Consider the following 26,952-nt stretch of genomic DNA (forward strand, 5'->3'; position numbering starts at 1 on the left):
AAGTGCAACAGAGCTACGATTACGATGTTATTGGATCTAAATTAATCGAAATCGCCTCTTCTTATTTGAATTTCGTTTTGCAATACTTAAAATAAATTTCACCGGAAATGGTCAAGTAATTTAAAAAAAAGTTTACCAGTTTTGGAAAAGACTGGGTTTTTCCAAAACTGGTAAACTTTTTAAAAATCGATGAAGCGAATTTTTGAAAATTTCTCAAACCACTGTTGGAAATATAGTCATTTGAAACTTAATTTTAAGATATAATTAATTACTTGTAGGCAATATATTTTATCTGGCTACAAAGTTCCAATTTCTCTTCTCCGCATCACAAACACTCTGTAAGTTTATTGAGAACTATCCCTTTCTGTTACAGAAGAGTTACGTATTACAGCCGCCTGGATTCTTGAATAGAATATGACTCCCATCTATAAGTCCTATCACATCATTTATATTTGATTTCTTCAAAAATTTTGTGGCTGTCAGTTGATGTTGATTGTCCGTTGGATACTTCACAAGTATAGAAAATAGTTCAGCAACTTTAAGAGACATCGTAGATATGTTACGACATATACAGTAGATGCGTGAACATTCACCAAATCCCCTATCACAACTTGAAAGCTGCCTGTGGCCATATATCGTAGGAATATTAAAAGCCGATCAATTGTGAAAATGCGGCCACCACACTTCTCTTCTATAATCATCCTGACATTAAAGAGTTTATTGAGGGCTACATTGTAAAAACGGCAAAGTCGACGAACTTTGTTAGGGATCTGAACCGACTTTGCCGTTTTTTTACAATGTAGCCCTCGTTAAGTAAATGATGCCCTTCTTTGTAAATCAAAATCTTTTCCCAAAAAAAGTATTTGAGTGGATTCAATTCGTGTTTTATATAATTCACGAAAACTTTTAGTTTTATTTATTATATTAATGATTTCTAAAAAAAAATAATAACTTTAGCACAGCGTTGTAGAATTTCCATTTTTAGTAACTTTATTATAACGAATCCTTTTGCACAAATCACATTGCGTGAAATTCACTTATCAGACAGACTTAAGATTCCTTAAGAAAGACTTAAGTTTTCTTAAGATTCCTTTAGAAAAAACTTGGAATTTCTTAGGAAGAATTTAAGATTCTCAAGTTTTTAAAGGGAAACTAAGTATTTCTTAAGTAAATCGAGCAAAATTGATTTTTGATGATTTTTACGAATTTCGATGCTCGAAATCTTAAGTTTTGCTTAAGAAAATTTAAGTCTGTCTGAGTAGTGAATTTCACCCAGAAACTCTTTAAACTGATTTTTATTTTCTTCACTCTTTATTTCGCGTCCTGTTTGTAGGCAACTGAAATGCAAGTAACTGCAACTAATTAAACTTACCTTAAAAATATAAAATTTTTACTCATCAGGAAACTTATTGAGAGTAGTATTACATCCTGTTCATAACCTAGAATCACTTTTTCATTTAAATTTAAAAAAAAAACTGAATTTGGAATCCTAATTTTCAGCAAAATCTTTCAACGAAAAAAAAACGTTTCTTTTATTTTCTTTCGTGTTTATTCGTCCAATGCTATTACATTATTTTTTCTTTAATAATAATTAATCTTTTTTTTAACCTACAATATAAACGTATTTAGTAAATATCTCTTGCGCCAATAAATTAATATAATTGATTAACTTTTATCAAATACTACGGTACACTTGTTTTAATGAGGCAAAAAAATCGTGTTTTAGATTATACAAAGTTTATTTTCTTATTATTTTTCCTCTATTGTTTTTTATTATTTTTTTTTGCACGTAAAAAATTCTTAATAGTATAAAAATTATTTTTCCTCCTTCTGCAGGATACTGATTTGTTAATTTTCAACTCAAATTGCGGGGGGAATGAATAAATTGTAGAAAAAAAATCATATTTTGAATTTATTGTCTTTGGTAAAAGAAAAAAATATTTTAAGGAATCCGTTTGAAAATAATATTAAGTAAGTGGTGAATGTATCCTTTCTACATAATATCCTAAGTTCAAAAAAAACTCCCTATGAATTATTTACAATATAGGTAATGCAATGATTCAGTGATAATAAATATTATTTGATGTAATTCTTTTTTGTTTATTTAAGGATTTTCCTTTTCACTCAATAGAAATACATTTAAATTGTCTTAAACAACAAAAATGATTTCTTAGTCGTTTAAAAAAAAAGATTTTTTCAAGAATTTCAATATTATTTAGTAAAAAAGTGGTCAACATTGTTTAGAAAGTTTCATCAACAAGTTTTCTCTTCTTGGCACTATAGAATGGTCCAAAATGGATATTTATTTTTAAAATCTTTCAGTTTCTTTTTTTCTTCAAATTCTCGAAACCGTTTAATAATATTTTTCTTTTACACACGCGGAAAATTCACTCATTTCTCCTCTTTCATTGTGTACAAAAAAATGTACACAAGAAAAAGGAATTTACATTTATGTAGGTAAATGCTTCATTTTCTTCTTCAACAATACGGTAAAAGTTTTAACTTTTTTCTTTCTTTAAAATGATTGAAAAATTCCTGTATCGCCGTCAATTTTATTTTGGTGTTTTTTATTACATTTTAAAATATATTATGTTGATTTACTTATCCTGTCTGCTATATCAAAGTGCAATGCAGAGATGTAGATCGGGGGTGTAGCACTCATATCATTTGGAGGAAGGACATTTATTATACGTAATAATCCACGCATTTACCGTATCTGTAAAGAAAAATGTTGAAATTATTAATTAAAAATTAAACAGTTGATTCTGTAAAAAATCTTTTAAATTTAAGACTTCAAGAGCTAAAATTTAGGAAAGTTTTAGTTCTAACATTAATTTGTTAGAAGAAAAATCTTAGATGCGACGCTATCTTGTGATTTTTCTCAAAACACAAAGGTAGGTTTTTTTCAGGATCTACTGGATGGATTTTGATGGGATAAAAAGAAAATGAAAGAGGAAGCATTAGCGGAGAATGTACCGGAACAGATTTTAGAATTTCGATTCAGAAGCTCTGAAAAGTAGACAAATATTCTTATTTATTTTTCTCAACTTCTGAGTCGAAATTCTAAAATCTGTTCCGGTACATTCTCCGCTAATGCTTCCTCTTTTATTTTCTTATCTTATCTTTGTCTTTTGAGGAAAATAAGTCTTTAAATGTGACTAACACCAGAAAACCAAGTTTAAGAAAAACCCCAAGAAAAATAAGAACATTTAATTTCACCAGCTCTCAAAAGAGACTCCCTTAAATAAAAAATATAAGAATGTACCTGAAGCTATTCTTGTAGTCCGTTGAATGCTGCGGGGGTGGTGTATGCGGCGGCACAGCTGGCGGCTGCGTTCGCGGTGATGCTTTTGTGTCACCGGTGAGCCGTAGGATGGAGGATGTAACGATGTTGGTATTGAGTTGGCCGCCTTTTGTGACGCGCGCAATGAGGCTGCAATTGCTGAAGGAGGCGGAACTTTTGACTTTTGGTGGTGCCGTCACCTTCATCGGCACTGTGCACGTGGCGTTGAAGGAGGCACTCCGCTGCACCACCACCGATGGCCCACTTGATGGCGGACGGGCCGGTGACATGGGCAGCGACGCCGCGGCTCTCTGCTAGGACGCCGAAGAGCGCGAGGATGTTGGGGAGTCATTGTTAATTTGCTGCTGAGAGGCAACCTCGGACACGACTGCGGCTTCCTGAGGTGTTCGATTCCTCATCTATTCATTCATCAATGTCAATGTTTTTTTTAATTTTTTTGTAAAGAGACACCATTCAGTGAGGAAAAGAAATTTTATCAGTTTTTTTAAAACTATTTTAAGGCATTTTAAGAAAAAGGATAAAAAGGAAGTAAAGAACCACACCGAAAAGCAAAAAATGGCATGAAGAAAAACTTTCTTTTTTAAATTACAAAATGCAACGTGAATTGCTTAGAAAATCGTGAGATATTTTTAATAAACAAATCGTTCGTTAGTAAATTCAAGCCAATTTAAATAAAAAAAATAATAAATAAATCACACTCAGGGCTTCTAAATTACGACGTCTGCTCATAAAAATGATAGGCCTCTTCACCACCTATAATTTTCACGGAAAATTCATGAAAGAATCTATATGCAATTTTGTATGAAAATCTATGAAAACTCCAGGAAACGCGATAATAATTTGAAAATTAAACACTTTTTTGAGAATAAACCGACAAATCTATTTTAAAAGATAATTACACTACCCGCAAAAAGTTTTCGACCGACCAAAAATACTGAATTTTTTAAATAGAAAATTAAATTGTCTTCAACTTTGATTATTCGTCAATCTATTAAAATCAAGGGATTTGTCTATCTGACTGAAAATATTCCGATTATTCAGATGATTCGCCAAAGAAATCAAAATATTCAGCAGACAAACATTTCTTTATTTTTTTTAGTCTTAAATTGCTAGAGACTGGAGGAGAAAAAACCTAAAAAAAAATACTAAATTCTCGTCGAAAAAGTAAAATTCAGTTTAGCACTTTTTAGGCTTAAATTTAGTACCTTTTCCCATTGTTTTTCAGTATACTTTTTCAGCTAAGCTAAGCTAAGAATTTATGTACTATGTTTTTGGATAAAATTTAGTACTTTAAAATTATTAAAGGACCTCAAAAGTACTTTTTCGGCTTGAATTTATTACTATTGCTTCGAATGGAATTTAGTAATTTTTGAAAATTAAATCCTAAAAAGTAAATTTAATTATTAAAAGTACTAAAATCTAATAAAAAATATAGGTACTAAATTCTAGCCAAAAATATAGTAAATTCTAACCGAAAAAGTTCAAAATTCAATAGGAAAAGTACTAATTTTAAGCAAAAAAAGTACTAAATTAAAGGCGAATAAGTACTAGATTTAATTCTAAAAAGTACTAAAAAAAAGTCAATTCTGACCGAGAAAGTATAGTAAATTCAATCTGAAGAAGAACTAAATTCAAGCTGAAAATAAGAATATTCAGATCTTCGGGAATATTGTCATTATTCGCTAATATTCAGATTATTCGCCAAAAGAATCACAATATTCGGCAGATAAACACCCCTTGACTATAATGATTAAACTAGTTTTGTAAGCTTCATTCCTTACTTATCCAAAACTAACTGATTGTTAAAAATTGGTCAAAGCTTTTTTATAATTAATTCTCATTCTTGCATATCTCTGAATATATTTCATAGACGTGCGGTCATTTAAAGAAGTTGTTGATCGATTAGAGTAAATCTTACACAGCATTGATAGGTCTTAACCGGATTTTAACAATCAAACCACTTGTCCAATTTACAAAAGTTTACTAGATTTCGAAAGAGTAATTATTTTTCTTTCCAACAAAAGTTTGTTGAAATAAATACATTAGCAGCTGAGCTGAAAGAAGTTGGATTGAAGATTTAAAATAAATAAATAAAAAGGTCAGTTCAGAAAGATTTTTTTAAAATAACTGCCAAAACAACGGTTTGGCTAATTTTTAAAAATCTGCTAAATTAATAGAAAAATAATCCTAATTTTTCGTCATTTGGAAACATTTTACGGGTAGTGTAAAGTTTTTTAAACAATTTAAAAAAAAATCATGATAAAGGGTGCTGGATAGCGTTAGTGCTGGGTTAGAAAGTGTTAGAACTTACAGAAATGGCAGTTTGGTTAGAAGACTTGAGAACTGTCGTGTCACCTGAGGAACCCATTGGACACACATAGTCGCTCCATTCGTCACCCCCTTTTGTGCTCTTTTTGCGTTTTAGCGAGAACTGCGACTTTTTCGGTGTCTAAGAAAGTATTTGAAACATTTAAATACAAATTAATTTCCTCATTTTAAAAAAAAATTCTTTAGACCCCTTTGAGTGGGAAACTCACCTTAATCTTTGCCGTGAGCGTAAGTGGTGTGAAACCAAGTACGTTCTCGGCATCACGTTTGCTCTGAATCACGTCGCGCCCGAGGAGCTCCTTGAAGTGCGTGGCCAAATGCCGCCGGAGGAGTGTCTTGCTGGGCGGAATGCTTAGCAAATCAGCCAGAAGTTCTGCATTGAAGCGCGGTTCGAGCATCATGAGGGCCCCATGTACGCCAGCCCCCCGTAAATTGGGCGCATATTCTGCCAAATCCACAACACGGAGCCACTCCATCACCCGATGTGCTGTCCAGAGCATCACCTAATGTAAGGAAGCAAAAATAAATGTTTGAAAGATTTTTTTAAAGCAAAAAATCAATGAAAAATTCACCTGATTTCCTTCTTTTGCCCCCTCATCCCCACCTGAACGCCTAATGAGGCAATCTGGGGAGAAATTATTGTCCCGAAGCACCTGAATCCCTCGTCTCAAGCTCGCCGCATGGAGGCTGGATGTGACATGGAGCGTAGCGAGATCTTCCATTGTCAACTTGTGCAACATCCTCCCATCGAGACGTGCCGCCGAGAAGGTATCTTTGTGCTGCGGTAAACCCACATCGTCGAGCCAACGCAAAATCCATGCACAATCCAGCTTTCCGGCATTCTGGAATAATTCATCATTCTCCTTTCCCGCCATCTCAGCCAGTGCCAGGACAATCTTTTTGCGATGCAGCGGATTCTTCAATCCTAATTCCTTTTCCACATCCACGGGGGATGCCTTGATGAGTTCCACCCCACCGTGCTTTAGCCACCGACGTGCATCCTCCTCGTGCGCACCCAAACCCAATGTCTCCAACCACGTACACACACTATCCACATCCCATTCCTCAATGGGACGCTCAGGACGCCCCTGGGGTACACCACTCCATCCCAAACGTGCACCAGCTGTACTCCGAAAGCCACCACGCTTGAAATCACCACCACCATCGTGTGCTGGCAGATCCTCCAACGTGCCCGAATTACTACGACGTATCTTCCCAAAAATACTCCGGAAGCTACTTTTGGCCTTAGCACTGGGCGATGGGGATGGTTGAGGTGTAAAGCTTCGTGAGAGTTCGTGATTATCCTCAATCACTTTCTCTGTTTCAGCTAATTTGCAAAACAGTAAAAAAAAAATATCAAGAAGTTTTCCTTGAGGGGAATACTTGTGGAAGATTTTTAAATATTATGGGATCGATTCTGATAAAAATCTTTTTCTTTTTTAAGAACTTAAAAGATTTTGACAGATGGTATTTTCAAATCAATCTTTTGTCGTTCCATTAAAGGAAAACAAAGAATTAGTTGTTCCATAAAATAGCCTGAAAAATCCTTAAAGAGCCTGGGGCTGTATTCTCTAAGAGTGAAAAACTCTCGTGATAAACTCCTGAAGGCTTTTTGCAGAGAAAAAATTAGGAAAACTTCACGTGAGCTTGATCCTCTAAGAAAAATAATGCATCCGCGATAAACTCCCGGAAGATTTTCACGGTTTTCACGTTTCATTTAAAGCGCTAAAGCCTTCAGGAGTTTATCACGGGAGTTTTTCACTCTTGGAGAATTCATGCCCTGGAAAAGTGATTTACCTTGATAACCCCGATTAAACCCTTTGGGAATCGAGGTTTCTAATCTCAAAACTTTAACCTTAATTTTCTTTCAGAAAGAAAATATTTTTCTCAGATTTCTTTATAAATATATCACGAAATGTTCAACAGATTTTTTTAGTTTTGTGGCTATTGGAAAAAGTCGAATTGGCCATGGTGGCCATCAAAGGCCTCCAAGGGTTAAAGAAAGAAATAAAATGTCAAAATCTTATAAGATTTTTCCCAAAATACCAAAAATCTTATAACTGACAAATTGTAAGAAAATAAGAAAAAAGAAAAGATTTAAATCAGAATCCACCCCATTTTCTGTGAAATGTTTTTAATTCTTCCAATTTATGCATAAAAACAACTATGTATTCAAATTAACTTTGCATCAAAGCTCAACCAGAAGAAAAAAAATGTTTCACGTGATAATTAGCCAATCAAAATTCATTTCCAGTTTTGTCAACCAATCAGAAAGAACCTCCAAGTTCTTCTTATTTTTAGACATTTCAACAAGAAGTTTAAAGCTGAAATTGGTTGAGACTTTAATGCAAAGTTGTTTTAAATAAATAAATTTAAAGAAAAAATGATTGAAACAACATCGACTCATGCTTTCAGCTGGTTAATTGGCGTTATTTTTTTTATTTCTTTTGCGCAAAATGGGAATAAAACAATCCCAAATGAAGAAAAAAAACGTTCTGTACAGACAAGGGGTTAAGAACATTTTTCTATGTAAGAAAACACGGACATTGAGAATGATTGAATTTTGAGTATGAAAAGATAGTGCCACATGAGCGATAATATCGTTAATTTAGTGAGCAAAAACGAAGAAGTTGAAAAAAGCGTGAAAGAAAATGTAATTAGTGGATGTTTCTGAGTTTTTTTTTTTTTTTTTTTTGAATGAAAATTTCTTCTTTTTTTTCTTGATTATAAGTTAACAGATGGAAGAGAGAGAGTGAAATAAAACCTAAATTTGGCACCGAAAACCCTCTTTTGCTCTGAAACCCCTTCAACTGGGATGAAGGCTGAAAGAGTACCAGCTGATGGTGATAGATATTGCCAATTGCCGGTGTTGATGCTGTTGTTGGATTGGCTATTTTATAATCTTTACCAAATGCAACGTTGCGCTTCGGATTGGCATTCGTGTCCGTTGTCCCGCTGCCACCTTGATGATTCTCCTGACCCGCAGCAATTGTCGTGGGGAAACTCTGTCTCGGTAAACTATTGTAGTGCACAACGTCCACCTGGCGCCTAAATGAAGCTGGTGGTGTCTGCAAAGGTACAAAATCCAATGAAAAAGCTTCACAACACACACACATTGCACAAGATCTCTCACTGAGATACGGAAAATCTCCCTATAATTCAATCATCTTCCATCTACAGTATACAGGCTAATGGATTAATTTGTCTTTTGATTGGTCTCTCTCTCTCTCTTTTTCTCTTGCCAAGAATCTTTGGAGAACAAGTCCTGCCCTTTCCATGGAATTTAATTACAGAAAATGAAGACTGAAGTATAAATAAATTTACTTCTACACAGAACTTAATTATCTTCTAAAGCTCATCTTCAATACATATAGACAAATTCGCCCAAATGGACATTCATGCTGTGAAGAAATTTTCCTTCTAAGAAAGTGTCCTGTTCCAACTGTGCGAATGTTTAAGTTGTCAGGGACGTACTCAGAAATCTATTCAATGGGGGTGTTTTAGGGAATTTATTTTTAGCTTTAAGAACGTTAAAAATATTTGAATTTATGAAAATCGAGATAACTAAACTACTTTTAATGGCTATTGCTTTTGAATTAGTTGCTTTTGACAACTTTTTAGATTTCTCTAACGTTTGACGTTTCTAACGTTTGACATTTCTTTTCTAATTATAGGGTTAGAAAAAAGTCTCCAAACGTCTGAAAACAAGTGTCAAACATTTTGGAAGGAAACATTTAACCCTAGATAGAGAAATTAAACATTTAGAATAACTTCTAATGTTAGAACAATCGTCAATTGTTAGAAAAAGAACGTCAAACAATAGAATAAAAAGAAATAACAATTATTATAAACCCGTCGCGTATTTCCTTACGTTTTTAACGACTTACATTTTTTAAAATTACCTAGTGAAAATTTCTAACGCTTGATGTTTATTCTAACGTTTAATATTTTTTTCTGGTGTTCTGATTGTAACGTTTAACGTATCATTTCTAGCATCTTTTCTATCTCTTCTTGCATCTTTCCAGCATTATTTCTTCTATATGTTTATTAAAGTTTATTATATTGATTGATTAAAAGTTCATTCGTTTATTTTTATGTTTATTTCCAACGTTTGACGTTTCTTTTTTTTAACGCTTACATTAAGGGTTCCCTTTAAAGGTTTGTCGTTTCATTTTGACATTTGACGTTCTTTTTCTATCGTTTAACGTTTGACAAAGTTTGACATTTGGTAAAGTTTGATGTTCTTTTTCTAACGTGTGACATTTTTTACCATTTAATTCAATAGTTAATCACTTCTTATTGACGTTCTCTTTCTAACGTTAAACTTTTTTTCTCTAACGTTTGAGATTTTCCTCTCAATGTTTGACTCTTTTTTCTAATTTTCGATTTTTCACTCCTAATTTTACTCTCTAAACAGATTATTTTGCTCTTTAAAATGAACTTTAAATTTTTAATGTGTTTGAACACCCAAATATCCTTCCTGACTACGCCCCTGTGAGTTGTAAATTCAATAATTTGTAAATCTTTTACAAATTACTTTTTTTCGTGTTTTTTTAAGCAAGAAAATTCACAGCTCTGAACAAATAAACAAAAATGACTCATTTTTTTTTCTATTTAACATGATGAAAGAAAAACAAGTAGAAGAGTAAGTAAAGAGAGAGAGAAAGCCTCCAAGGAGCCAGACATACCTTAGGGGTGGCGGGTGTAGATGTTGAATGCTGCTGGAGATTCCCGTGGCTTCCACCCAGTGGAGTTGATGTCAGGGAGCCCCCACCAGAGGCACCATGCGGCGGTGGTGTGGCCGAGAAGCCGGTCATAGCGCGACTGGGTGCCATTGGGGGTCTCCTCGTCATGATGGAATTGTTATTAATCTGACTCGTTCGTAACTCTAGGTTTTCTCGTTCAAGAGCTGCCTGTTGCAGCTTCAGCTCACTCATGGCAGACATGAGTTCCAGCTTTTGTGTCTCCAGTGATGATCGCGAAAGCATTTCCTGCACAAAATATATTTTTCTTCTCAACTTTTTTTTTAATCACTCATTTTGGAGTATTTTTGGCAAATATATTTACTTGATGATGTGCGAATAAATTGAGTTAGTTATGCACGAGAGAATATTTCACATATATAAATATATAAGCTGAGCATTAACCCTCTACTACATAACATTCACGTGAAAATGCACTTCACTCATTACTAATTGCATGCATAACTTTATTATTATTTTATGCAAAAGCATCAAAAGGGTTGGAAATATACATTTAAAAGGGATGAACCTGCATTATTTTCTCTGTTTTATTTTGATATCCCTTAATGAAATATTAATGTGGAAAGGAGATTAATGTCAATAAGGAATGTTATTTGATCTGTTTGATATAAAAGTTAGTTTTTCTTTAACTACTAACTTGTATTAGTAATCCTTCTCCTTTACTGTAAAAATTACAATAATAGAGAAATAACGAACCAATGAGAAGATCCCCATAAAAAATGTTTATGAGCTAAGATATATAAATGAGCAATTTCCATCGAAATTAGTGTCATTGTCAAGGCGATTAATTGAATTATCCGGAAGGCATGGATGGCAATGTAACGCAAGAATCTCTTCTAGGGAAGAATCACCTCCAACTGAAAAATCATTAGCACTTCGTTTCCTTGTAATTAGCTTCATCGGGATAATTTGAGATGGAGTAATTCTTGTGGAAAATTTGTTAAAATAATTTTTGGCTCAATTTTCATGGAGAGAACTTTATTAACTCACGGAAATTTTTTTAAGAGTGCTTTAAAGGTGAATGTTTTGCATATTTCAATACGTATACTTATGCTAAATTATATTAAAAATTTAGCCATAATTTTTTATGATTTTCTTTTTGTTATTTTCTTAATTTTCGCAATAAACTAGAAGAACCTGAAAAATATTCAAGGTGGTGAAATTTACTACTGATTCCGGCCTAATCAGTTGTTTAAGCCCGACTTATTTGTTTTAGGCCCATGTTAAGTTTTTTAAGGTCAGCCTTTTAAGGTTATTAGGCTTTTAAAGTAAGCTTTTAAGGGTTTAAAGAAAAGCTTTTTAAGTTTAAAGATCATATTATTGAGTTTACACGGACAAGATTTCTATGTTAAGTCTAATTAAAGTAACCAAATCCTGGCCTAAAAAACTTAGGCTTAGCTTGAAAATCTGAGGCCTAACTTAAGAAAAACAGACCTAAATTAAATAAGTTAGGCCTAGCTTAAGAAAGTTAAATGTCAATCAAAAAACTTAAGCCTGGCCTAAGAAACTTAGACTAGTTAAAAAAAAAACTTAGGCCTAGTAGCTTGCGAAACTGAGGTCTAGCTTAACAAAATTGGACCTAGATTTTAAAACTTAGGCTTAACTTGAAAAAGTTAGATGTATAGCTCAAAGAACTTAAGCCTAGCTTAAAGAACTTTTAGATCTGACTTAAAAATAAACTTGTGCCTAGCTCAAAAGACTTATTAACAAACTAGAGCCTGGGTAAAAAAATCTTTAAATTCCTTATTCTAAATTTGGTCTAAGAATTTTAGGCCTAACTTAGGAAGCTTAGTTCTTTCTTTAACAAACTAAAGCTTGCTTTGAGAAATCTTTTAATCTTGACTTATGAAACTTTAGTCGGATTTAATACTGATTTTCACCCTTAATACGTAAAGCAAAGAGAAAATTTCTCTACTCTGCAAAACACTTTAAAACATGTTTTTTAGCTCCTTTTATTATACTCCATCTTGGGCCTTTTAAGGTGCTTTCAATTAAACATTACACCCCATGTAAAATTTCAAATTCTGAACAAATAGAATTTTTTTTTCTTCCACAAATTTCTCATTAGATTTGTAAAACAGAAAGAAAGAAAAAAAGATGGAAATTTTTCCCATGCGAGAAAAGGTATATAACACACAGCAGTGGTGGCAAGATAAGCATGCAAAGCGCACAAAATGGTAATGTTAGTTCCATATTCATTAGAAGAATGAAAATTAAATTCCTTCTCTTCATCTCATTCATGCTGTGACAAACACAAGAGTACTCCATTTTTTAATGCATCAATGAAATGTTTTTTTTTTCTCTCTCTCTCCTGGTATTAACTTTTTACTCTTACTAGTAGAAGAGTAGAAGTCATATTCAGAAAATATATTTTATACTTCCCATGCAGGATTGTTGAGTTTTTATTCATTTCCCCGAGGAATTTAAAGTACGTCCACTTAATCATTTCTATGTCAACAACTGGATTGTTTCTTATCCATTACTAATTAAATAATTTGCCTTATTTTTAAAAACAAATCTCTTTCCCATTCTAAACACATAAGTAAATCACGTGCAATTTCGTGCAGACGATTCAAAAAGGAAAATCGTGTGCGAATGAGTTTATTTTTTTTTTTGAATCTCGTGAAAGGATTTTCATTAGAAAAAAACGGCAGTACTTTTTGTTTGTCAATCTGCACGCCAACCATTGTGGCAAATACGCTTACTCGGTGCAGGAGATCATCGGCATTGCTGAGAAGTTGTGTTTTCTCCGTGAGCATCCTCTCTAGGTCGCTAATCTTCTCATTTTGCGCAGCTACTTGCTCCGATAGCACTTGCACCTGTAGCGCCAGGGATTCCTTATCACTCTGTAGCCTCCGAAGGCGTTCATCGATGTCCTGACGCTAGAAATATATTGTTTGAAATAAAAAAAAAATCAATAAAATATTTGTTTGTTTGTTTGCAAATCAGTTAGTGACTCCCACAACACGGAATGCCAGTGTCAAGTGTTTTTTTGATTGGTCAGAGGCGTTAATTAAGCCACGAATAATCAATATTGATATAATCAGAGCAGTGAGATTATTCATTCTAGATTAAAGAATTTTCATTCAAAAATATTATCCTGCTAAACTCTGTTTAAAAAAAAACGTTTCCAATTGTCTTTTTCGTAACCTTTGTAACAAAATTATTTGAAAATATCTGTTATAGCAAAAAAAATATAGTCCAGACACATACCACATGCTATAAAAATTGATAAAGATTAGCCTCCAATAACTATAAAGTGCTGAATTTTCAGAATTCAGCAAAATATGGCCGTTTATTGTTAATTTTATAGCAATTAATAACAGACTTAAAAAATCATCCCTCAACATCTATAAAATATTAAACGTTCAAAATTCACAACTATGTATAAAACGTGAATGAACTATAGAATTTTAAAAACATTTTCCAAGAATAAAACCAAATCTTGTAGTAAGTTGTAAAATCTATTCAAAATTACAAAAAAAAGATTTTCTACAGAATTATGGGCATAATTTCAGGAAGTCTCAATATTTTATAGTCGTTACTATAAAAAATTAAAACTTCTAAAAATCACCAAGATTGGCGTTTAACACCAATCATGAGAGCGCTTTTGAGGATATACCTCGAGGTTGTGAATTTTAATAGGTCGACCTACAATAGCTATAATGTTCATTGGTCAGCCTCAATTGCTATAAAATTAACAAAAAGCACCTTCATCTTACGTAAGCCCTTGCGGCTGTGAATTTCAAAAGTTTAACATTTTATAGCTAATTGAGAATGGAGCAACTTGAAGTTTGTACACTTTTCTTCCCAGATACACTGAAAAAAATGGTTTGTTAAAATATTTTAATTAATGTTTCGGAGCGCATTTTTTGACTTCCTGAGCCATCCTGGTCAGGTTTTTGATCACAGTGAAGCTCATGGGATGTGCATAAGCTTCTGATGATATTTTTGAGCATGAAGTTTTTTTTGTTGAAATTTTTTAACTTGTCAACAACTCAACTTGTCAAAAAATCAATTTGTCAAAAAATTAATTTGTCAAAACTTTAGTGTGGTGAATATTTTCAAGTTCATCAAGTTCTTGCAGTCGCGTTGTTGTAAAGAAGAAGTAAATGGGTATTTTGTAAAAAAATAAATGAACGGCGAAAATAAGCTACAAAGCCTTGAGACTGAGAAGGAAACATTGAAGAAATTGATTGAGGAGAGAAGGAAAGTGAACGCCCAAGGAGAATTTAGAGATTTAAAACAACCTGAAGAAAAGATGGCGGCTGAGGAAAACCGCCAACATTTGTGCAAGAAGGTCGAGATCTTCGAAACAGAAAATGATGCTCTCAGGAGGATGCTTAAGGAGCAGGAAATAAAGAATGCCGAGAAGGAAGTTGCGATGCTGCGGAAATTGCTTGAGGAAGAATCTTGTCAGAAACAACAGCCTAAACCACCCAATCCAATTGCGGAAGTGAGAGATAGTTCATTGAAGCAACAGATACAGGAACTCATTCACGGCAGCTCCCGCGGGGAGTCTCGACCACAGAGGGGTAGGCTCTACGCCTCAGCCCTGAAATGGCCGGCATTGCAAAATCCGCAAAATCCGGGTAAATTTTTTTGGAACATATTGGGCCTTTTTCAGCGACCAAGAAACCCTTGAAATTCGCTTGAAATCTTGAAATTTCAGTACAAAATTCAAAGATTTCAAGGGTTTCTTGGTCGCTGAATTAGGCCCATTCTGGCAAAAATCTTTTTTATTCTTTTAATTTTTTAAGAGTGAAAAGTTTTTTTTGTCATTGACTTTCAGACGGCTTCTGATATGTAGAGGGATCATGCGAGAAGGTTTAGGTACAAACATAAGATCTGTATTAAAGAGCTGAAGAAACTGTTCGAAAGTCGTCGCGTGATTATGAATCAAGTGAACCAGTTGTCTCTTATACGTACAGGTAGGTGATCAGCTCGTTTGCAATTTCAATGAGTGAAAGTTTTTTTTATTCCTTATTTATTTTTCAGAAAAGTCACGCATTCTCTCGGAAATGGACATTTTCGCTGAAGATGAGGAGTAATGATAAAGTCGTTTTGAAATCAACAAATATTCCAATTGTTTACTCTTTTTTTTGTTCATTGAATTGACTACTTACTTTTTCTATAAATGGAAATTAAGAATGCTAAACGTAGATGCACGTCCTATGAGCTTCACTGTGATCACAAACCTGGCCAGGATGGCTCAGGAAGTTAAAAAATGCGCGCTGAAACATTACATGAAATAATGTGAAAAAATGTGTTTTACAGTGTATGTATAAGCTTCCTAAATTTACCACAATTTACGGCAGGTAAGGGCGCTGTTTGTCAGTTTTATAGCACTTAAACACAAACCTTTAAGATTACTTTTTTTTTTCAAAAAAAAGTTAGAAAATATTAGGGGAGGGCGGGGCTAATAAAGTCACTAAAGGGTTTAGAAAAAGCCTAAAATATCATATTTCCTAGCTAGATAGAACAAAATGATCTGAGAAAGAGTTGTAGGGCAGTAAATTTCCTAAAGAAATGAGTTATACATTTCGCTTTATCTGTTTGGGAAATATGATATTTTGAGCTTTTTCTAAACCCTTAAGTGACTTTTTTAACCCCGCTCTCCCCTAACATTAAATTCACATTTTTTATCAAAACTATAAAGAAAATCCACGCATTTTGTATTAACTTGGATGTATTAGTGATCAAACTGAAATTCTCAAACAAACGTGGTCATTTGCAAATATATTTTGTCATGCAACTATATGAATGAGATTGGTATAGGTTCTTTGCATAGGGTAGTTAGTTTTGCAAGTTGAAAACAATTCACTCGTTTTGTGAGACCTGATTGAGATTCCAGTGACTTAATCTCTCGCAGGAGCAGCATGGTGGTGGTGGGGGTGGATGATAGCGTTGCTGGCAGCATCCATACATGTCGGGATGCGATGAATTGAGTGCCCCACTGCTACCATAGCGATAAAGCTGATCCTGATGGCGTCTGTGCATCTCCATAAAACGCAATTCCTCCCGACTTGCATGGCACGATGGCCAAAAGGGATGCGGAGGTGTTTCCCAATGGTATGGATAAGATGGCGGTGGAGGTTCCCAAAACCCCGGTGATTCCCTTCGATGTGCTGGATAGGCACCTTCGGTTGCTCCCTCAAATGAAGAAGTTCTCGGCAAATGCTTTTCCGCATGTTTCTCCTTCTGCTCATTCCCCAATGATTTATCTTTTATCAGCGAATGGGCACTACGACTCTTACTATCCCTCTCCTGGCGATTTGTCGTCAACTGTCGCCGGCGATCGAGACTCCCAGCTGGCCTAGGTGGCTTCCCACTGGGTACATTTGAGGGTGGTATCGTCGTTGAGGTCACCGGTAGTGATTGAGGTTCTTCAGAAATATTTTCCGAACGTACCCACGTAAAGTCTTCATCGCAGCACGTGGAGTCATCTAGAGGAAGGTTCAATTAAATCTCATGGAGAATCATTTCCCTGCACACATTATTCGAGAAATTCCCTCAATTCAACAAATCCGATCTGTCATGTTTGCCGCCAAATTATTTCTTTTTCCCCACATTCTCTATTTTCACCACTCGAATTCACCACTGCGAGTGCGCGCCAAATTCAAATATTATTTTATTTCATAAGTTTTCCAAACAAACATATACATCCTGTTCACAGGAGAATTCTCGCTTTAACACACTATATTATAGAAGAAAATCTCTTGGGAAATTTCTCTCACAAACATTTTGGAGTTTTTTGAATAAATTAATTTAGCATTGTGAATCATTTCTCTTTTTTTTCATGAAAAGTCGTAAAAACTACAATTTTCTCCGAGAAAAAATCTCACACAAGAGAGAAGCTGAAATGAGGCAAGATTGGCTTACAGCTTGTATGAAAATTTTCATATAAAATGATTTTTTTTATTAAAAGCAGACAAGTTAATGAAAAAGAAGCAACATTTCAGAGAATTTAGAATTTTCCATGTAACTTTGAAAGCTTTTTCTCTTAAAGTTTCCCAACAAGTTGCCTTTTGAATTAATCCTTCGAAAGTTTAAGAAGAAAATGTTTCAAACAGTTGAACATTTTAAAATAAGTTCAACTGATAAATTCTTCATATAATCTGGGTGGTAAAGTCATAAAACTTATGCGTGTTGTGGGTGATTTAGGAAAGCAGATGTTGCTCTATTTCACCGGAAATTCCCCAACTTCCGCAAAGTGTGTGAAAATGTATTATGTGTGTAGTTTTTTCTTTTACCACACGATGACTGCCGTGTTCCCCTGAAATTCTCCAAAATCTCAAGGGATGATGCCTCAGAGCAACCAAGGAGGGGTGATTTGTCCACATACGGTGCTGTTTCTTCATCCGATGTAAACCAAATTGAACTTTCTTGCCTCGGTGTGGTGCCTTCGAAGGACTTTCCTGATGGTGGTGGTGGTGTATCATCATCCTCGGAGATTGAGTGCACCTCATCACCCGAATCAACATGGCGTAAATCAAAATAATCCATCCGGGACATTAAATATGCCGCCACGGAAGGATGAACGTCCACATTGTGAATTTCTGTGGCTTTTGTGGGTACTGGTGGCAGGGGTAGGTCCATAAATTCCGTATCATCACTCGAAATCTCCTCTTCACTGCATTTCCCCGATTTCACCTCACAATCACTCATATCTCCTTATCTCTACCAACAAATTGCACACACGCAACAAATTTTAGCTACAAAATTATCCAAAATTTTAATTTTCTTCTTGTGGAAACTTCTTCAACAGCCCAGAAATGAATTACATTTGGCTGCACACAAAAATAAAATTTTTAAAAAAGACGACACAGCAAAGGAGAGACGAAAAGAACACCAACAGTGAGACAGTCACCACGAGATTAACGAGAAAACTTCGTCATGGTTGGGGAAAAGCGGTTCATACAAAATTATTTTTATTGTGTCTAACACACGGCCTATTCTAATATTAAATCCCACCAAAAGGCGTCACTCATTTTGAATTTTCTTCACAACGACACACACCACACATACATTTGATGAACAGAGATTTTCTATATTCCTCCTCCTTAACACTTACACAAGACTTTCCACACATAAGAGAGACAATCCGAGATTTGTGTCTCACAAGAGCATCAACTAAGCCACATCAGACACACTTTGAGGGAATTATTTACTCACAACATTCTCAAAAGGGTGGTTCATGGAACTTTAAATTTAATTTATGCCCAAATTAGCCCGAGAGTGTGTTGGCAGGAAATGCAACTAAATTTTCCTTAAGGCAATTTTCCTATATGTAAATATATAGAATTATATACCCTCCTCATGATTTTCCCATGAGCAAATAAACCAGAAAATCTCTAAATATTACTTTGTGAATTTTAATGTGATATGCAAAATGTATGAAAGCTTAGTAGGGTAATGGATAGAGCACTCAATTGTTAACCTAGAGATCCCAGGTTCGAGTACAGAACCAATAAAATTTTTTAAACTGTTGGATATGAGCGTGGAAACTCCGAACCGCATTGGTTAGTGGGGCATTTGTCCCAACGCCGTTGGGACATCATGGTGGTTTCCCCCACTACAGCATTCCCCTTCACATCCGGGTCTCTCGGAATAACCGAATTTTTCTTCCTCCGTCACTTATTCACCAACCATTATACAGTCCACAATTAAAATAAAGTTCTTTTTGAAAATTTTGAGAAAAAATAAAAGTTTGAGTTTCCCAATTATCAAAGTGTTATTTATTGATTGATAAAGTATTGAAGTGTGAGGGAATTTACGTTAGAAGTATCCAAGAAGTGTGTTTTAGAGGAATCAAGAGGAAAAAGGCAGATCAACGTGGAACCTCGTGGCGAAGGAAAAGATTCAGCACAAGGCCATCACGTGGAAATTTTTCTGATCCATCTCCCCGGAGGCTAATTATTTTTACCTGTGCTGTATTTCAAGGTACGAGATTCACGGAAGTATCTGAGGGATTGTGGAGAGAATTGGGCAGAGTTTAGAGGCGATACCTAATCATTTCTTTCTACCATACTCAATTAAAGGTACGCATACTGAGGAGGTATCTGTGGGATTGAGGGAGAGTTGGGCAAAGCTGGACGCAATTAATTCATTCTTTATTTCCACGCTATATTGAAGGTTAGTGTCATACATAAACTATTTACCAACACCGTACATCTAGAAAATCAATCATAATCCGTCCAGTTATAAGAGTTGGTATCCCATAACGTGTAGAAGTTTGTTTATAGTTGTAATTTTATTTATGAGCTTTATTAGAAGACGCAAAATTGAGTTTTTTTTCCTAAAATTCAGCTATTATATTATTTTTGGTTCTACCAGATCTACAGAAGTTTCTTGCCTAGTTTTGGTAAGCTCTTGACAAAATAAACTCTAATTTGATGTATATTTCAATAATTTTCACATGTCACCTCTAGGATACAAAACGACTTTTAGTTTTACAAAAACAGTTTTTTGCACTTTTTGTCCTCAAGGAATAGTTTTAGAGGTTTCTGATGTTTTAGAAAATTGTAGACCTCTGCAAAATCTTTAATTTGACACTAATTTGAGCAAAATTGTTTAAGCTGAACGGAAGATTTAGCTCTTAGAACTTTGAAAATACGAGATTTTTTCAAATGTCAGTATCAGCGCCCCTTGCGACCATTTTTCGAACTTTCAATGATTTAGATATTTGTAGGATTTCATGAAATCGTAGTAACAGTAACTGGCTCTTATTGCTACTCTTCGGTTAACGGCTTCAAAGGTCTGTTCTTTAAATCCGCCCTCACGTTTTGTGTCTCGAAAGCCCTCTCCTACTTCTTCTATAGAAAACCAGCAAAATTAATATAGTAGTGCAAGCTCTAAGTTTCAATATGGATTTTCTACACCATAGTAATGTACAAAATTTATGTTTTAAAGCTATTTAACCTCCATCCTCTTCGTCTAATAAACGGATTCTGCGCTATTTTATGAAAGAGAATTATTTTGCATATGGATAGAATTTGAATTTTATTCTTCTCAATTCACGGAGAAAATTGCATACCCCCCCCCTCCTACAACCCTTGTGCTTTCTATCACAATATTGATTGGATAAGATAAACTTCAGTCCTTCAGGAGCATAAACACTCTACCTACACACAAAAGACCTCCATCCCAGCACCATCGTTGTTGTTAGAAGAATGAGTGATTTCTTATTGATTCGCAAAGTGCAAAAGGGGTTTATCATTTTTCTCTTTTGCTGTAGGAAACAACAATAAATTTATTACATCCATGATGTGCTTCCATTCAATTGAGTGAAAATTTATTTCTTCCCCATTTTGCTGAAATCTTTAGCACACTATCTATTTTCATTGGATGATAATTTGGCATTTGAAAGAGATGAGTTATTGCACAATTTAGGGAGAATAAAGTTATGGAGAGCAATACTGTTGGATATTAACTTAATGCAGCAATTAAACACTAATTGCGTAAAATTATTTAATATTAATTTAATTTGTAACAATAATAAACTAAATTAATCTTTCATTAATTGTTACAAAAAGTTAATTTTCCCTGTAAAAATTTGTCATCAAAGTTAACTAAAAGCACCGCAGTGATAATTTAGAGTTTTCTTTTTTTTGTGGAGCATGTCGTACCTATGATGGGAAAGTTTTCCAGCTCGTAGCATTTCCACAATCTACAATTTTTTTTGCTTCACCCTCCCAAAAATTTAGCAGTTTTTGCAGAGAAAAGTGCACACCAGCAATTGATGTTGAAACGAGCGTGAAGAATATAAAATACTCCATCATGTAATTTGTCGGTAAAAAAAAGTTTTAGAAACATCTCTTCCCCCACACAACAAAATGTTTTTCTCAATGTTGAACACAATTTTTCACTCAATTCAACTTATTTCTTCCCTCAATTGACTGCAGTTGATTTCTTTTTATGGTATCTCTGGTCTCCCCCACTGAGGAGTTTCAAAACTAATAATAGCGAATTGATTTCTTATGTGGAGAAAAAGTCTAAGAAGTTTTTAGCTGGAATTTACGGAGGGGACATTGCAATGTATTTTGTGGGAGGAGAAACGTTAAAAATTATGAGCAACATTCTAAATTCCAGATTAAAGAATCCGCATTTTGCTGTTTCATGAAGGAATTTTAATTTTAGATGCACTCACATGGTGTCAATGAAAGCATCTAGGCGGGTCTAAGTGTTATGGTACTGATGGAACCACGCTCGTTTGTTAGTGGGTTGACTCATAAGTTTTGTACTGAACGACATAGAATAGTATATGTGTGATTGCACCTGTGTTCAATAAATCTGAAGAGGACACTGACATCCTTGAGGGTTTTACAAGGAAAATGCATCAAATAATCATACAGTGGGATTTTGCTGGTCCCTTTTACCAAGTCAAAACAACATTTTGCAAATTCTACGTGACGTTTGCTAATTTGACAGTTGTTTGTTGACATTTTACTTGACATTAAATCATTAATTTAACACTTGAAGGACAAAACTGGTACTTGCTACCAATTCTAATCTTAAAATTGCCATAGAATAAAATCTATTGGACTTATCTCTGTTAGGCTATGGTTAGGACCTTACAGTCCTTAAGTGTTTAACGGCAAATTCCGATAGAACGATAATAGATAGTGACTTCCAGTCAACGGAAAAGTTTTAATTTTGATTAGGAGACAACCAGATATGAAACTAAATTCATTCCCGAATTGTTAGGTCCGCCAGTTTTAAACTATATAGCTCAGGTAAGCTTGGTCAGCTTACCAATCCATTTTTTTTTTCATTTTAAGAAAATTCTTAATCAAATATATTATTAAATACAGGAACATTAAGGAATTGTAGCCCTGGGGAATACTAGAAAATTCTCTTTTAGAACATAGAAAATGTTTATTTTATCATCTTGCTGAAAATATGTCTACCAGAATGTACGTAAGTATCACAAAAATGCATTTTCTCCCGGCATATTTTCAAATAGGTATGAACATCGTGTATACAATGTGATTCTATAAATATCCTATCTATATATCATGTTGTATTTAAGAATTTACTCTCTATACCTACAAGTTTATACCACAAAATGCTTTTGGAATTGATTCAGGTGGACATGCCAAATACGAATTGAATTTCCAGAAATTTTCTTTTCCACAAGTCCATAAAAATTGTTTTGACTCCCATTTACTCTTCCTGATTATTATTTTTTGCCTCTTTGGTGTATATGCCTCCCTATTATGTTGGCAGTGTTCCAATATTGGATAAAAATACCTCATGTTCCACTCAATTGAAACATATTGGAATATGGGCATACACACGTGGTGGATAATGTTTTTTTTTTGCCTTCAAAATTATCAAGAAAAGCAGTTAAAACCATTTTTTTGCCTTTTTGCAATAATTTATCAATTTGCAAAAAAAAATCCTAAAGTCTAGGAAAAATTGAGATTTTTCTTCAAGAGTATGTCAAAGCGAGAATCAATATTGTGTAGTTAGACACATTAAGTTATACCTCCACCATTCTCCTCATCATCTGTACGTTTTCTTGCTGAGGCAGCTTCCTCGGAAATGGGTTCTAGCGGTTGTCGTTGCTCCTCTGAATCAGATGAGGAGTCCGATGATGTTGAGTCCGTCACTTCGGTGGAACAATTTCTCTCCTCCTCTTCCGAATCCGTGGCATTTCCCTCTGTTGACACACTGCTTCCGGCTCTCTCCTCTCTCTCACCATTTCCGACCCTTCTCCCCTCAGGATGAGGTTGCCTCTGGGGACTACCGGAAAAACTCCGTCCAGTTGCCACAAGCCTCAACGGGGGCTTTTGACGATTCCCATCAGCCACCAATTCACTGGCTTTTCCCTTTTGTCGCGGTAATTCACGCATTTTATAGTTTTAAAGACTTCTGCAGAGATTTTTCTCAATTTAAACTCTATTTACGTTTCTTTTTTCACTGCATAAGCCTCACAAATATCGCCGCATGCACAATTCAATGGTTATTTAAACACCAAAATGAGGAATCTCATTAAAAAAATCCCCATCGCTACTTGAGTTCAAGTGGTCTACTCTTGAGTTTTCTGCGCACTGTGCAAAAAAAATAATGTCGTCACACAATTTTTCTATAAAATGTGGGTGATTGCAGTGTCAGATATATTTTATTTTCAACAAAAACGACTCCACTAGCAGAACGAAATGAAATAAGATTGCATGGAGTTCCTTTCCCCCGTGGGAGATAAAGTTCTTTGTTGGATTTGACATTTGAGGAAAATGCCCTCAGAAAGATAGATCTTTACTTTTAGATATCCTATTTTAGGGCTTTTGAAATAAGGAAATATTACACAAAATGTAAAATGAAAATTAGGATAAACAATTAACCTTTGGAATGCGGAGGCCTTGGTAGTTACGTAGAATGCGAAGGTGGGGTCGTTGAACGACCCCAAAAAGAAGGCCAATTTTCTCCAAAACTATACAACCTGGAGTTGTCGGGTTAGTGCCTATAGATTCCTTATATAGTCCTCTTGCCCCTTGCATCACAAATTCGCCACCCGGAAACACGCAGAAGAAGATATTAGGGAAAAACATTTTTCACTCATTTTTCACGCTTTCTTCGTGAGAAATTTGCCACGAAGTTGACCGCAACCACTATTTTTTTCACTATTTCCCCACATTCCCCTCACTTCCCGCACCGTGATAAATGGCAATATTTCTCGAATATTCTTTATTGTTTTGCACATTTATATGCTTCTAATTATGTTTTATGTTGTTTATGTCACTTATTCGCGATAATTCTGACACTGAGAAGGTAAAGTGAAAAAGTAAACACAACCCTTCAACCCCCTTCAACCATATGATTTATGATGTGACTAACTTCATTCTAAAAAATTTTCCGCAGCATGGCCGTTACATCAATTTTTGAATTCCCTTCTTTTACATTTTCCTTAATAACTTTTCTTGTGGTAGTCGGATTGAGCTGAAATTTTTACACAACCTCCTCAGATAACCAAAGAACTTATTTCCAAAAGATGGGAATGGTATCTTTTATATTTATGGAGATATAACACGAAATATAGCGCTGGGGTCGTTCAACGACCCCGCTCCGCATTCCAAGGGTTAAAGTTAAAATAGATTTTAAAGATCGAACAAGTACGTCTTAAGAGAGGATTTCAACCATTTAGGAGAACCTTTTAATTTTTAAGCAAAGAATGGTGATTTTCACGAATTTTTTTTACTTCATTGACTTTGAGTGCATAAAATTGATATAAATAATTTTAATTTTCTAAAGTGGAATTTATTCTTTTAAAAGGGGTCTCATTTTAAAAATTATCATTTTTTCTAAAGTTTTTATTAAACTTGAATTTCCAATTTTAGGCTACCAACTTAGCCGTTTTTTCCCATATAACCCTATACTTTATGCAGAAACATAAAATCACGGCTTAAGCTTCAATTCTGTCGGCTATTACTTTATAATATGAAAAATAATCATTTAAATTATTTTATAACATTGAAATTTCTGGATCACCTTATAAATCTAATCTCATAAGCAAATCACATTAACGCCATTTATTTTCCACGCATAAATTTATTGAATAAACGAGAGATTATCTTTCCAAACGCAATGTAATTGAAACATGTGTTAATTTGTGAAAATGCATTTCATTGAAGTAAAAATGAGCAGCAGAAACACCAAATGATCGATTGGTGGGATTTTTCTCTTCCCATTTCAAACCGCCCAAAATTTGTTATTTCGTAGATTTAAAAAAAAATGGAACTCCATCATTTATTTCAACGTTTCACTAGTGGACGCATTTTAAATGGAATAATTGGATTTTCGTAATGATAAACGGAATATTAAAGGAATTAAAAGCAAAAAGAAAACTTCACACAGCACATGGAGAGAGCCACACAGCCTTTTCCCGGATTTTCATTCCGGCAGCCGAAGTTGAACTGATGTTCTTGATCGTGACTCGAGTTGGTCGATCTGTTGAGATGCCGCCGAAGCTGATGGTTCATGTAAACATATGGTTTCTTATACAGACTCCGCCAGAGACGAGAATATCAATTAAATTACCAGCTCCCCTCATTCCGTGATTTTCATCTACAACCTCACCATCTCTCTCTCTCTCTCTCACTCTATCTAAACCCATGTCTTGAGCAACTTTTCGTTAGAAACTTGTGAGTTTATGCGGAGGAGTCTTAGAGCATATCAAAAAGGCAAAAATTCCTCAGACACTTTTCCACCCACTTTTTTACCACACTTTTTGTATTTCTTTTTTTTTCTTATTTATTTTATTTGGCTCAAATATACAACATCACAAAGAAAATTCAGAAAAACAGTTTTATTTTTCACGAAAACCCCCTAATATATGCCCATGTAGCATAATGATCGATTTCCATAAAAAATCCGCGGAGCATCGAACTCCAAAAGAGAGATTTTTTGCTGCTTTAAAATTGCACAGAGAGACAAAAATACATCACCAGCACCATGTTAGATTTGCATTTTCCCACTTAAAACAAACACCATAAGGGAAAATGCCTATACAGACCCCAAAATAAATCTGTCGACATGAAACCCTTTTCAAGCACGCGATTGGAAGATTCATTATTTTCTTCCTTTCTCTGCACCTCGCATACAATGAGGAAAAATATCGCATTCTTCTTCTCCGCACCCTATTTTCTTTTTTTTTCGTGGAACGCGCAATCGGAAGGAAAGCCAAGAAATTACGACATTTTCACTCTATCTCTCCCCGTGCGGAAAAATATAACATGAAATTTGTAACTGATGAAAGACAAATGTGCGCGACAGTGTAATAAAAGGGCAGATTATAAAAATAAAGCAAATTACATTACATTGTGTGGTTGGTGGAGCCCTTTTCTCTATATATAGCACAAGTTCTGGTATATCTATCATGTATTTATGTGCGGGTATATAGAGGGAAAACCGCGTGAAATATTACTTAAGAACAATTTTTCTTCTAAATCCAGGTGGATTAGTATAGTACCCAAGCTTACTCTCATGCCATACTAGCACGATTGACTCATACAGAGATATATCAGACACAAAATATGGATAATGTCAGCGTCCTCTTGTTCATAAAAATACCGGAATATGGAGCTTTTAGTCAAGTCAGCTAATAGGTTACCCATTCCGCCCACTTTGTACTCCAATTAAACTTTTTATATTGAGTTGAAATACTAAATTGATTCATATAAGGTGCAGTAGAGTTTACAAAAAAAGAGAATATATTAGACACTGTGTGAATCACACTACAAATTCCATATAAAGACTTCTCAAACTAGGATTTAGATTCTTTTTTGCTAGGCCAAGTTCTTAAATCTAGGCATAAGTTTTTAAAGCTTGACCTAAATTGTTTAGGATTGGTCTTAGTAAGGCTTTTAACCTTCGCCCACAAAAAGGGTAGGTGAGGTGACCGATCTTGCACCTATATTATGAGCTTTTATACCCTAATTCTTAGAGAAAAACTCATTAGAACTCATTTGACCGAAGCACTTGGAAGTTCCAAGGTTTTTGTATAATGTCTTTTGAATAAAAAAAATGTTTTCAAATAATAATAATTTTTTCGTGTCC

The 26,952-nt window shown here is 34.6% G+C and overlaps 3 protein-coding genes across 15 annotated transcripts in view; 2 read left to right on the forward strand and 1 right to left on the reverse strand.

The window, feature by feature from the left end:
• Positions 1-26,952, forward strand: part of LOC129795035 (probable asparagine--tRNA ligase, mitochondrial) — a 1,173,171-nt gene that overhangs the window by 1,143,121 nt on the left and 3,098 nt on the right. The window lies entirely within an intron of this gene.
• Positions 1-26,952, forward strand: part of LOC129795002 (sodium-dependent nutrient amino acid transporter 1-like) — an 899,230-nt gene that overhangs the window by 869,180 nt on the left and 3,098 nt on the right. The gene's annotated exons all lie outside the window — the stretch shown is intronic.
• LOC129794978 (liprin-beta-1) overlaps positions 1,900-26,952 on the reverse strand; it is a 43,312-nt gene continuing 18,259 nt past the window's right edge. For 4 of the 13 annotated variants that reach the window (XM_055835947.1, XM_055835946.1, XM_055835941.1 and 1 more), the window contains 8 exons: positions 13,101-13,277; positions 10,321-10,623; positions 8,541-8,700; positions 6,205-6,959; positions 5,842-6,135; positions 5,616-5,753; positions 3,266-3,702; positions 1,900-2,716 (listed from right to left, as the gene is read on the reverse strand). In XM_055835947.1, the coding sequence (XP_055691922.1) occupies positions 3,598-3,702; positions 5,616-5,753; positions 5,842-6,135; positions 6,205-6,959; positions 8,541-8,700; positions 10,321-10,623; positions 13,101-13,277 (1,932 nt within the window). In that variant the 3' untranslated portion in view covers positions 1,900-2,716; positions 3,266-3,597. Of the gene's footprint in view, positions 2,717-3,265; positions 3,703-5,615; positions 5,754-5,841; positions 6,136-6,204; positions 6,960-8,396; positions 8,701-10,320; positions 10,624-13,052; positions 13,278-16,233; positions 16,842-17,648; positions 18,270-22,885; positions 23,451-25,247; positions 25,308-26,952 lie in introns of those variants that run through there. The other 9 variants (XM_055835944.1, XM_055835940.1, XM_055835943.1 and 6 more) reach the window with 6 other exon arrangements.

This window comes from Lutzomyia longipalpis, chromosome 4 (assembly GCF_024334085.1).
Source record: "Lutzomyia longipalpis isolate SR_M1_2022 chromosome 4, ASM2433408v1".
NCBI classification, from domain to species: Eukaryota; Metazoa; Arthropoda; class Insecta; order Diptera; family Psychodidae; genus Lutzomyia; species Lutzomyia longipalpis.